General features: G+C 37.2%; 1 protein-coding gene across 12 annotated transcripts in view; it reads right to left on the bottom strand.

Moving 5' to 3' along the window:
• The window catches only part of sick (sickie), a 1061378-nt gene that overhangs the window by 270918 nt on the left and 778025 nt on the right, over positions 1-12435 (bottom strand). For all 12 annotated transcript variants that reach the window (XM_083119471.1, XM_083119472.1, XM_083119464.1 and 9 more), the window contains one exon: positions 10467-10635. In XM_083119471.1, coding sequence (XP_082975597.1) covers positions 10467-10635 — 169 coding nt within the window. The remainder of the gene's footprint in view (positions 1-10466; positions 10636-12435) is intronic.

The raw sequence follows: 12435 nt of genomic DNA, 5'->3' as shown, positions 1-12435 counted from the left end.
GTGTAGCATAGTGCGGGGACAAAAGTGGCGAAAAGAGAGGGGACAACTGCCCCCCCGTAATCGCCGCCACTGAATACAAGTGTTACAATAAAAGCTCGCAGTTTCCCAAAAAATAGAGCTGATTGTTTTCTTCACACGCTTCCTACTCGGTAATTAATAAACAGGGCCGCCGACAAAGACCCACAAACTTTCAGTCTTCATGAGAATACAGATTCCATGAACTTCAGTTTTCTCAGATATTTAGAGATGATAAAAGCACAAAAAAAAATAATTCACCGCAACATGAAGCAGTTAAAAACTTGTTTCCGGTTATGTCATCTGCACTGTCTAACATTGTATTAATTTTAGGGGTATATATATTCTAGATTAGCTAGGCTATTTGCAAAGGCAGAGACTAAAATACTGAAAAAATATATTTGCAAATATGCATTAATTAGAGTGTTCGCTTAAATGCGGATAATGGGAGCTTCACAGTTCACCCCTGCTTTTCTGCATCCTGGATTGCTTAACCTTCTGCGACACAGAAGGAAGACTTCTACCATGAACTATGGCGCTGCTAGGACAAATAGCGGGTGGATGAAAAAATAGATAGGGGTTTCCCTCCTTATCCCTCTTCAAGGATTCTTCAAACCCCACCTTGTATATAATATATACGCCTATACTATACCCTACTTCCAAAGGAGTTACTATAATCTCCCTATTTACGTGTTTTACACATGAGGGTCTTCTCGTTTGACAGGGCATGTGGACCCACTGCAACCAATCTGGATAAAGACCAAGGGGGTGGGGGAGGGGCGTGAAGGTCTTAGCCCCTGGCACACAGTGTATCCAGCTCGCATAAGTTGTTACCAGATTAAAGATAAAGTTTTGCAGTTTTTGCAACAAACAGCTACAAGCCGATACAAGTCTCACGAAAGAAACCATGTAAAAATGAAGGAAAATTTGAAAATTTAAGTTCACATTTCAGGTTGATTTATGTTTACATTGACCATTCTTTCCTATTTTCAAAGCATAAACAAAACGACCCATAAATTAGAATATAAATTTTGCTTGTAAATTAACTACTACAATTCATCGTAATAACACAGCTATTTACCAGATCAAAATTTTCAAATTTCATGTGAATATCACAGGGTAACTTATGCAATTCCACAGTCCTAATTTTATTGCTTCTTTTATTTACTCATTCATGTTTCCAGGTCCATGAATATAGGTCAACAGAAATAAAAGTAATAATTTTTCAATAATTACAGATTCCAGTTTTTTAAGATGAAGATTAAAATTGAGACGAAAAAATTGTTGCGAAAGTTGTGAAAAAGCCAATGATTGGCCCAGCAGATTCCTCAATTTCATGTACTTGGGAGTTCATTCAATACATTTGTGCTAAACTCAAGCCTCTTTTTCTTAAAAGTGGATTGAGACTTTATAATCACCCTGCATATATATATTCTAGCACCAGTGATAGTGACTCTCTGTGCATGATGATGAACCCCTAAATTATATTTCTGAAGAGGAACTAAGTGAAAGAAGGTTTTGTGGAGGAAACTTAGGTTGAAGGGTGTGTTTTTATAATAAAAAAATACTCATCCTAGAGGTCTTCAAAATATTATGAGCGAGAGATCCCCTTTGAAACCAGAAAGCCCCACACAAACACCAGAATAAGCTTTCAAGAAATTCATCTCTCCTGATGTTATCGACAAAACTGTGGCATTAATCAAAGTTTGTGAGGATAATCTTTAGAGCAGTGTTCTGAACCTTCATGAGCCTGCAGCCCGGTAAATTGGTTTCTCAAAAGTCAATGCCCCGATCCCAACAATTTTACTCATAAATAGCTTCCTATTTAACATAATGTGTTAACCCTGCATTAGGCCCATACATTTGTGTTTTTTTTGTGTGTTTTTTTTTTCAGATGGTGCCGTATTTTATTTATTCTTTCGCATATTTAACAAAAATGTTAATTACAGATTATAATTTTGATTTTACAGTGTACTACAAGCGAAAATGTATTTTCATGATCACTACACTGATTCCAAGCAAGTTACACAAATGTCTTTGAGATGTTCTCCACACATCCACCTCTTGCATTTTAAGCACCACTTCCTTGTAGTTTTGTCCCCCTCTCTTCCACAGAGAGACAACGTCCTCTGGACCCTGATGGCCTCTCAAGATCAACTGTTCCCTCTTCCTCAACACCAAGTAACAGTCGGCCCCTCCTCCTTATTTCAACTACAACTTGAGGAATAGAGCATTGACGTTGTATCTGAGGTTTAATCATTTCCCAGGAGACATCCTCCAAAAAACTCCTCCGCGAGAGTTGATGTGAACTGGTATTGTATTTCAGAATGCAAAGTGCCAGTGGCGATGCTACATAAAGGGCAACTAGGGCACTGCCCCACAACAATTTTAACATAAAAAGTTCATCTGAAGAGACGGTCGGTATATACGCGTAAATATTTTTTTTTCCCTCAACCCCTACGTTGCTGCAACCAGACTTACAGGGTATGCACCCTGTGCGAGGTTAATATATTTCTCCGTCCTGTTGGAGAGAGTTCAATCTCGGCTCTGCCCCGGAGACGTGATGTCACTGACTGATCCAAACATTTACAGCATCGACAAGGGACGGTCCCCCTCACAATGGAAAAGCGCGAAATTCGTAGCCGTCTCTGGGCAGGGAACGAGGTGCCCTGCCCATTCATGTTTGCCTCATTCACCGTTCAGTGTTTCCAACGCTTGGCAGGCAGTTCATTCGTTCTTCCAGCCTGCAGCAATAAGATAGAAAAAAAATCCCTCGAATGCTTTTCTTCGCGCTTGTTCCGGCGACCTGAAAAGTTGACAACACTTTTTATTGCACAAACTAGTCCCTCGTATTTTTAAAAAGATCCTTCTTTCTTCCCATTGTAATACGGATTTGGATTTGAGTTAGTGTGTGAGTTTGCGTTGCGTTTCGTCTGTGCGTATTGGTCGCTTATGAAATAATTAGTTTTTCGCGATTTTATAGTTACTGTACGTGTTTATTTATTTGTGTAATTGTGTCTGTGTTCCAGCAACTTGACATGCAGAATATCTTCGTAAGTATAAACGAACTTTTTGGGGGTACATGGCCATTGTAAAATGTTGTAACTGAACTTAACGCTGCATCATCTTCCTAGTTAGTCATTGATATTAGTGGATACTTGGTGAATATGACATTGAATCATGTAGAAACTTTAATATCTACGCCTTTCAATTCATTGACAATGGAAGAGAAACTGCAGTGTAACATTTTTCTAATCATTCTAGTATCTACCCAAAGTTTAGTTACTGCAAGCGTATAGGGTTCCGACGTCAATATTCGATTTTTTTTTATTTATGTAATTTGTTCCATACGTTGCTGATTTTTCGTATTCCTACGTAGTGAGTATTTAATGCTCCTTGGAGAGATATCTTGATCAGAATGTTAATTTTATTCCAAATTGTTCTAACAATTTACTTACTCCATATCAAGGAACTCCCCTCAAAAACCTTAAAGAGGAATATAGAGGTAAACTGGCCCCCCCCCTCCCCACCCAAAAGAAAAATGTGCCCTGCCTGACTGAAAAGGCACGCGCCGCCCCTGCAAAGTGCATTAATTGCACATATATTCAGAAGATCAAAAAATATCACCATGGGCCATCTTCTCCTGATCCTAGCAACATCATTTTTTTGACACAATTGATCCACCAGATCGACTCCAATTTTTGTGTGATTATAGAATGTGATCATTTCAGGTTTTTTCTCATCACCAGTGTCTTCATCAATTGCATTGTTGATATAACGAGTACAGTTTTATTTTTCTTTGGACAATATGACACAAGAATGCACTTGTTACTGAAAGCAAACACTGAGGAGTATCTGTCTCTGTTCTTGTTTGGAAGCATTTCTTTAGGGATCTCTCATTTTGCTTTTCTCATCGTCCCCTCATACGTGAGCTTCTTTTCTTTCAACAGTGTCTGAGCCAACTTCACGCTGCTCACTGCTGAACCAGTTGTCACCTGTTACATTCCTATTTATTCCAGAAATAGGTTCCACGAAACTTTTCTTCCGGCTGTTGTACGACATATGGTTCCAAATTAATTGTATAGCCAGCATCTTAGCATCAACAAGAGCAAATACTTTTAGTCCATATTTTGCCGGTTTGCTGGGAATGTACTGCCTAAGGAGCATTTCCCCCTGAAAGACAGAAGCTGCTCATATACACAGTTACATACTCACTTGGAGAGAAAACATCACTAAACTTACAAACCATGAGTTCAAATACTTCTCTGTTTTAAGCTAGTATATCTTCCACCTTCCACATTATCAAAACGCAAACATCAGTAAAGAAAGTGAAATCTCTTCACTCATTGTAAGAAAACAACACTCCAATCCATTGCCTCTAGAATTATCCCAACTGCTTCAAGTTCTTTCTTGAACAATGCATCCTACCAATGACATAAAGGATGCCGATGAAAGATCTTATTTCTATGTCATCTGTCAATCTTGCATCTCTTTCTCTGGTAAACCTTGAACGAACGTTTTCAATGTATACATTGGTACAGGAAACAATAATTTGGATTATGTCGTCCTTAAGATACAAATTCAATGCTTCTATTGGAGACTTGACCGAATGGGTCAAACCCCTGCTTCCAGGAAGATGAATAATGATGTTACTTGCTGGAGTACGAACATTTTTTTCGAGGAATTCCTGTGTCCCATCTTGTTTCATGATCCTTTCTATAATAAAATTCAAATGAACTGGATATATCGTTATCACTGAATTCAGACGAACTGGATCTATCTTCCTCATTACTCACCTCTTGTTCCGATTCGGTGTTGTTGTCACTTGCAGTCACATGGTCAATTTCATGATCACTTTCATCAGAACACACCTCAGTCTCCTCCTCAAGCCACTGCAGAACAACATTTGTGTCTTTTGTCGGCGTTTTGACATTTTACTTGTTACTATGTACTAATATATAGGTTGACAACTGTCACCCAAACACGCTACTGCAAAGAGAATTTATTTCTTACCAAACTGTAGGCGAGAAACAGAAGTGCATTACTGCCGCCACAACAAACACCAACAGTGGGGGACAATTGTCTCCCATGTGCCTAACCGAGGGTTAATTAATATCACCATGGCATAATCGTAGAAAGTATTAGTTCGATTATGTCTAGGCTTGTTGACAAATATAAAATTTGGTTTAAATTATTGGACAACTGGATCTAATGGAATCCTCTAGTTTCCTCTCGCCAACATCATTAAATCATTTTCATTGGCATGTTCAATTTTGGACACCAAAAATACCAATCAATCAGAATATTTCTACTTCAACATACCTAGCAAAAAAAAAAAAGGTAAAGTGCCTCTCCTGTGCTTAGCACCATGCCATGTAGGCATATAGGGGGTGTGGGGGTAACACCCCACACTTTCTTGATCCAGTCGTGAGTGAGGATGATGTGATCAGCATCACACCCCTGATCACCTTTACCCCCCAGGGGCCGCTTCCAACATTAGAAAAGTTCCCGGATTTGAACTGGCCAGGGATCGAACCCGGGACCTTTAGCATGGTAGTCAGATGCGTTATAACATACCTGGTGTTTCAGAAATAATTTAGAGGTTACAAAAATTTATTGCAAGTAAACTATTGAACTTACGTTAATGAAACCAATCCAGAATGATCCAGGAACTCAACGAAAACAGTTTGTGTGTGTATGTTTTGTTAGGCTAAGAGTTCACATGCCTGCCCTGTCCCTAGGCAACACTTAAATCACTTACATCACTCGCAGTGTTTTGTGTAATGTTTTGGTCCCCAAAATCACCGGACCTTACACCATGCGACTTCTTTTTGTGGGGTTGTTTCATGAAAGACAGGGTATTTGTCTCACCGATGCCGCATGATATCGCATCCGTAAGGGAGTGGATCATCGCAACAATGGACACTATCGACAGGCCCATGTTTATGCGAGTGTTATACTATCGTGTTGATGTGCGCCATGTCACCCGTGGTGCACACATTGAAGATTTGTAGGTGTACAAATAAAACTGAGTTCCTCGTTCGTTCTGGACTGGTTTCATTAACGTAAGTTCAATAGTTTACTTGCAATAAATTTTTGTAACCCTCAATTGTTTATGAAACACCCGGTATTTGTTAATGAAGATGGCTGCACAAATCTCCAAATTTGGAGGTGGGAAGCAACTTAACCCCTATTAGTTTCTTTGATTGCTCACCACCACAATCACAAAAGCATTTTCTGTTATCACGGTGGAAACTCAAACGAAAAGACATCTTTCCAGGTGGTGGCTATATCTGGTTGCAAATTACAAACTTCAGGAGAACTCTTGCGGCCCAGTATAATTGACGCCAGGGCCCGGTACCAGACCAGGCTCGGTGGATGAGATACACTGCTATAACATCATCATCTTCTCAGTTTCTAATTAAATGTTACCTAGTGCCAATTAAGGATTTTTTCACATTTAGTGAACCACAGGATTGCAATGATCAGGATAAATAATGAAATTATAGATGAGAATGAAAGATCAATAACAAACACATCCCTATCTCAACTAGGAATATGGAACACAGTGTCTCTGACCCCAAATGAAGGTCAAACTATGAAATGCATGCGGTTCAACAGCGCCATATATGAATTTTCGACAAAAATGTATGCTACAGCTTCTTCCCTCCTAGCCAGTAATTGAAGTGGAGGACGATGCAGAATGTCGATATCCCTCAGCCAGCAAAACATCCAGTGATGTCTCTTTGTTCCCATATTAAAACAAAAGACCAACCCTCCAGCTAACCTCAAGGCTCAAGCAAACCCCCAGATAAAAATTTACACTGAGAAATGCATCTAGTAAATGTAGAACAGAAGGAACCTAACCACAAACTAAAAATCGTTGTGTACTTTATGTGTTGTAACTTTCATTCAGTGTAGATGGCAGTGGTTTTTCTTGTCGCTGTACTTGAGGCATTGACAAAGAAGTGTTAACTTCCACCCCTCTCTTATCTGTGAAAAGATATTTTAAATTTTCTATGAGCAATTTACATGTAGATTTAGAAATATTTAGAGTAAATTGAATCTCACAAATAAATCAACTGAATTTATTACATAATTCTGAATGCCCACTCAAGTACCGTGGAAAACTGTAGAAGTCAATAATTGTTCTTTTAATAGATCAAACTCAGCACATGCAATAAGGAATTCCACATAACTGCCCTTAGAGATTCTATATTTTCTTCTTGGCCTTGGACTGGCAGTTATCATTTCGCTAAACAGCAGATGGCATTATCAACCTCTAACAATTATTAGTTAATTTTAACTTTTTCATTGTGCAGTCGAATGGGAGAGGAAAGAGGAGTTTAGAGTATTCTTGTTGGGAAACCTGATGGTAAGAGACCTGTAGGAAGACCAAGACGAAGATGGAGGGACAACGTTGAGATGGACCTAAGGGAAATCGGTAGGGATGGAAAAGAGTATATAGAACTTGCTCAAGATAGGGAAACATGGAAGGCCTGTGTTGCTGCAGCCATGAACCTTCGGGTTTAAGAAGGCTAGAGAGTTAGTTAGTTTTTCATTGTGCAGTACTATTTGAACCGACCAAGTGTCTCAATAATAATAATATAATTAGAATAATTATATTGAATTAAAATACTATTAATTAAATATGTAAATTAATATTGCATTGTTGTTATTACATGAATAGGTAAAAAATGGTAAAAGAATAGAGATATAGAAGCACATATTCATTATCTAACTTACGTGTAGTTAAGATCGCCAACATTTGTTTAAAAGCAACTGCCCTGGCAAGGATATTAATGTCAAATAGACATACAGAATTGATTATTTGTTGAATAACATAAAAAGGATTTAGATCAAATTGTAATAAGCAAAAATAATTGTATGGTGATCGCTTTTAATTGCCTATTGAAATTGATGAAAAGTGAATTTGGTTATTAATATTTCATGCATATTATCATAAGTAGTAGTGTGCATAAATCTTTGGAAGCCGTACGAGCTAAATTCCTTGCCTTTCAATAAGTTCAGCGAAAATATATAAACATCGATTGTACAACAAATGCTAAACAATTATATTTTGATTGTTTAATTTGCCAGGGGACCCAGGATTGAATCCTGGCCTGGGCATGGATGTTTGTGAGTGTCCATTCATCAATATCATTATATCATCACTCATTCCCATCTTCACAAATTAGCCAAAAAGTGGCACAAAACTGAAACAAAACATAGCAAATCAATCAATCAATTATTTAATTTTATTACTTGCTACTATTACCATCCTAAATATGTCCTTGCAATGTGAAACAACTGTTGTGCCCTCCCAAGTTTTGTTTATAGAATGGCCGAAGGTAGACATTAACTCATGTCTCATACATATAAAGATGATTTTTTTTTCAGAGTGATCCGATATTGCTAGAGCCAAGCAACAGTGTCGTCTACAAATGCTTCCTTATCTTAAATCTCAATCAACTGCAGCAGCCACTATTGGAAATTTCTGTTTATCTCATTGCACCTAAACGTTATGTGACAATTGAACTCACAGTTTCATCACAAGTACGTTGCAGATACGAATAAGCTTACACATTTTTTCCTCCACATGACTATTCAAAGTTTTTCCTTTACATTGCAATTTAAACTAACACGCAAGTGAAACACCTCTTCAGATCTCGCTTGCTGAAGAGTCACCCTTACCCTCACCTCGACCTGCAATCAGCTCCAAGATTCAGGTCAACGAACCCACGCATATTTTTTTTAGCTTTGACTTGCAGCAAAACAATTTTACTAAATATAAATACTCTTCATTTCAACAGGTTTTTCAGAATCTAATATCTGTAATACATTTCCATGTACTGTATACGATGCAACGTGCTTCAAGTAAGGAACTATTTTGTGCTCAAGTCTCGCGAACTTGCTGTTCGAAGGCACGTTGTTATCCCGTATTCATTATCTGAATCCAAATCAGTTTCGTACAGTTTATTATATTTATGTATTGTGCTCATTTTAATGGTTATTTATTATACATTATTATATTCTGCAAGAATCCTCGCATTGTGACATTTTGAATTTCCTTCCCTTGTATCTTAATCTATCGAGTTTCAATCCCTTATTTTCCTTTTTTCCGAGTGCAGACAGTGAAAGTATGAATCCTGTAAGTTTGCAATGCTGTTACGACGTTACTGTCAAGATAGCTTGCACCTGTGTGTAGTTTCCAGAGAAACCTCAAAGGTGATTCAGAATAATGTATCCCAGTGTATGTTTGTAAAGTATCAGGAAGAAATTAAAACAGATCATTAAATCAGACTAGGTTTTCGTTATAGCACACGAAACAATATAACAAGTTTACTGTTGAAGTGAACAACAAAGATCATCCTCCCCTATACTCTCGAAAATCACATTGTACCTGTCAACACTTGGATAGCCAATACAATTACCGCCATTATGTATGTATGTGCGAGTATGCGAAGGGAGCAATACTTCACAGATTTCTATCCAGATTGTCAATCAGTTTAAGTGAATTCTCACTAATACTGTTCATTCAATACAAAAACAAAAAAAGTTGTCACAGCAACTTTTATACTTCTTTCTTTTGTATTGAACTGACAATAATAATGATGATAAGCAAGAATTACTGCAATGAATGCTCAAATTCAAGGACAAAGATTGCATCAAATTATTTTTCTGAACACCTTCAATCGTAAAAAACTTTGAACAGATGAATGCTGTTCTCTAAATTTGAACATGTCTCGAATAATATGAATTGAATTGTATTTACTGGTTCCTTAGCCTGTTTTTTTTTAAACATCATTGTAGGTTTATTGCAACAATGAGGATGAATAATGATAACATATAAGAGGTGAATGAAACACAAAAGTGAACATTAATGCCCTGTTTTGGTGATTTATCCTATCCACATGCTGCCTACACCTTTTCCCAATCATCCCACCCCCCCAAAAAATTGTGCAACACCCTCCCTTCAAATTCTTCAAAAGCCTAAATTAATTATCATTCTGTCACTAAATTTACCTTTACTCCCCTTAAAAACAGCCCTACTCTACCCCAGATAGGAAATTCTGGATATACCCCCACCAGGGAATGAAACACAATCTTGGGCAGGGAGTAAGATCACGAGTCGCACACTTAACACATGCTGCCACCAAGACAGCTCCTATTTCATTGACCATTCCAACTGAGTTTGCAACATCTTCCTTTCCTTCATACAATAGGCCATGCAGAGGAAATCCTAAACAAGCAACAATATATAGCTCTACGATATCTACTATTCAAACAATTAGCTATCACATGCTAAGCTCAACACAACTGACCTGCTGTCCATACCACATTTAGAAAATGGGATAACAGGAAATGAAAATATGTAGATACTGAAAAGTAAACACATTTTTGGAAAGAAAATATTAAATAATATATTTTTTTCAAAACGTATTTCTTACCTGTCTTCACGTATCATCTTTTCATCTCTATTGTTGGTTTGGTACTGCACCTGTTGCATGCGACGTGCATAGAGCGATGCTCCACCTTCAGACATGTACCCATCATACGATTCATGAGTAGGCTTATTCTGTCCACCACAACGAAGGACATCCCCATCAGACATGTAACCTGAAAAATTAAAAAAATAAATGAAGAAATGCACTATCTTCATGTAGAAAAAAATTGGTTCCATATAAACTTAAAACAACGTATTTCATATTATTTTTCATTAATTACAAGGTTAGGATTTTTAAGAAATTATTGCGTCAGAAATGAAGAACAAGTTAATGACTTTTTTAACCTGCGATTGGTCGCGCTCACTTAAAATTTTAATGAAGTGCCATTTTAACAGTATTTAAAACATTGGTCTATGGTGCTCTCTAGCTGACTTTTCGAGTTTTGGGAGCTATGTGATCACATTTTTATGAGATGATGTAAACGGCATTATTAGAGAGACCATTGTTGTAGAAATAGTGTTGTCAGAGTGAGCGCAGAGCTCTCACGCAACCGATTCAGTTATATATTTTTTTTTATTTACATTTGTGCATTATTTAGTCAATAGGTCTATCCTGTTTCTAGTGAGTTTTCATACCTATATGTTCTTGATGTGTTAATAGAAAATTTGAAATGTGTCGCAGTGATTTTATATCATATCAGATTTCTGGAGATCAGATGAAACTACCTCAGAGGAACATGCACTTTTTGTTAACGCCGAGACTTGGCTTCCACAATGTATACTACGCTGTTTGAAAACAAACATTTTGAAGCAAATAAGAAGGATTATAATAAACAGATCATTACAAGTACAAGTAAAAACATTTAAAAAAATTAAAATATGGTGAAATATGCCTGAAAAGTAAGGGTGAGCGCTTCGCTCACCTGCGACGTGACTACAGCAAGCGTGACCGATCCTGGGTTAAAACAGTAACTGACATTTCATATTGTTATTTGGTTAGTAAGCCCACTAATTAAAATGGCAAACAATGCCCTGGTAGACTTACCAGCCTTACTAAACATCTGCTATTGATGAAATTTTGAATCACTACTAGGAATATGTTTTTCAATTCAAATTTTAACAGGATTATTTCTAGCAATACTTAGTAACAACAATTTGTAATAAGTAATGATTAAAGTAATGAAAATGGGGAATTCTAAAGTACAAATTATATCTTTCTGTAGCACACCCAAAATTGTAAAAAAAAAAAAAAAAGGTTTAAGTGTTACTGTTCTCTGCATGAAACATTGTTTTGACTTTAAAGAAAAGGACAATTCTGCCACCTCTTAACATCCACACTTGGCAATTCTCATTTCGATTGAATGTACGTCAATGACATATGTTGTGTTCATGATGTAGGCTATCTCATCATACTGTAGCGTTCAAGTCCCGATATTTTGTTTTAAGTTCAATTTATGCACAGGCTAATAGAGATTTGACCTACAGTTTAAAGTGGAATCTGAACCACTATGTGCCTCCATTGGGTATTGAACCCAGGACTGTAGCATTTGAATCACAAATCAAGAATCACAAAATTTTTCATACTATTTCTGTTGATCCATGCTCATAAAGATGAAAACATCAATAAACAAGGAATGAGTAACTGAGGGCACAATGTGAGAAAAATAAGATTACTCATATGTAAATAATACATAATTTGTATTCATGTCCAGATATTATTAGAATGATTAAATCAAGAAGACTTAGGTGGGCAGGCCATCTGGCACGAATGGGAGAGGAAAGAGGAGTTTACAGGATTCTTGTTGGGAAACCTGATGGTAAGAGACCTGTAGGAAGGCCAAGACGAAGATGGAGGGACAACGTTGAGATGGACCTAAAGGAAATCGGTAGGGATGGAAAAGAGTATATATATCTTGTTCAAGATAGGGACAGATGGAAGGTCTGTGTTGCTGCAGCCATGAACCTTCAGGTTT

This window comes from Lepisma saccharinum, chromosome 3, assembly GCF_977018435.1.
Source record: "Lepisma saccharinum chromosome 3, izLepSacc3.1, whole genome shotgun sequence".
In the NCBI taxonomy this organism is placed as follows: domain Eukaryota; kingdom Metazoa; phylum Arthropoda; class Insecta; order Zygentoma; family Lepismatidae; genus Lepisma; species Lepisma saccharinum.
The sequence above is the reverse complement of the archived record's forward strand: the minus strand, read 5'-3'. Positions and strand labels throughout refer to the sequence as shown.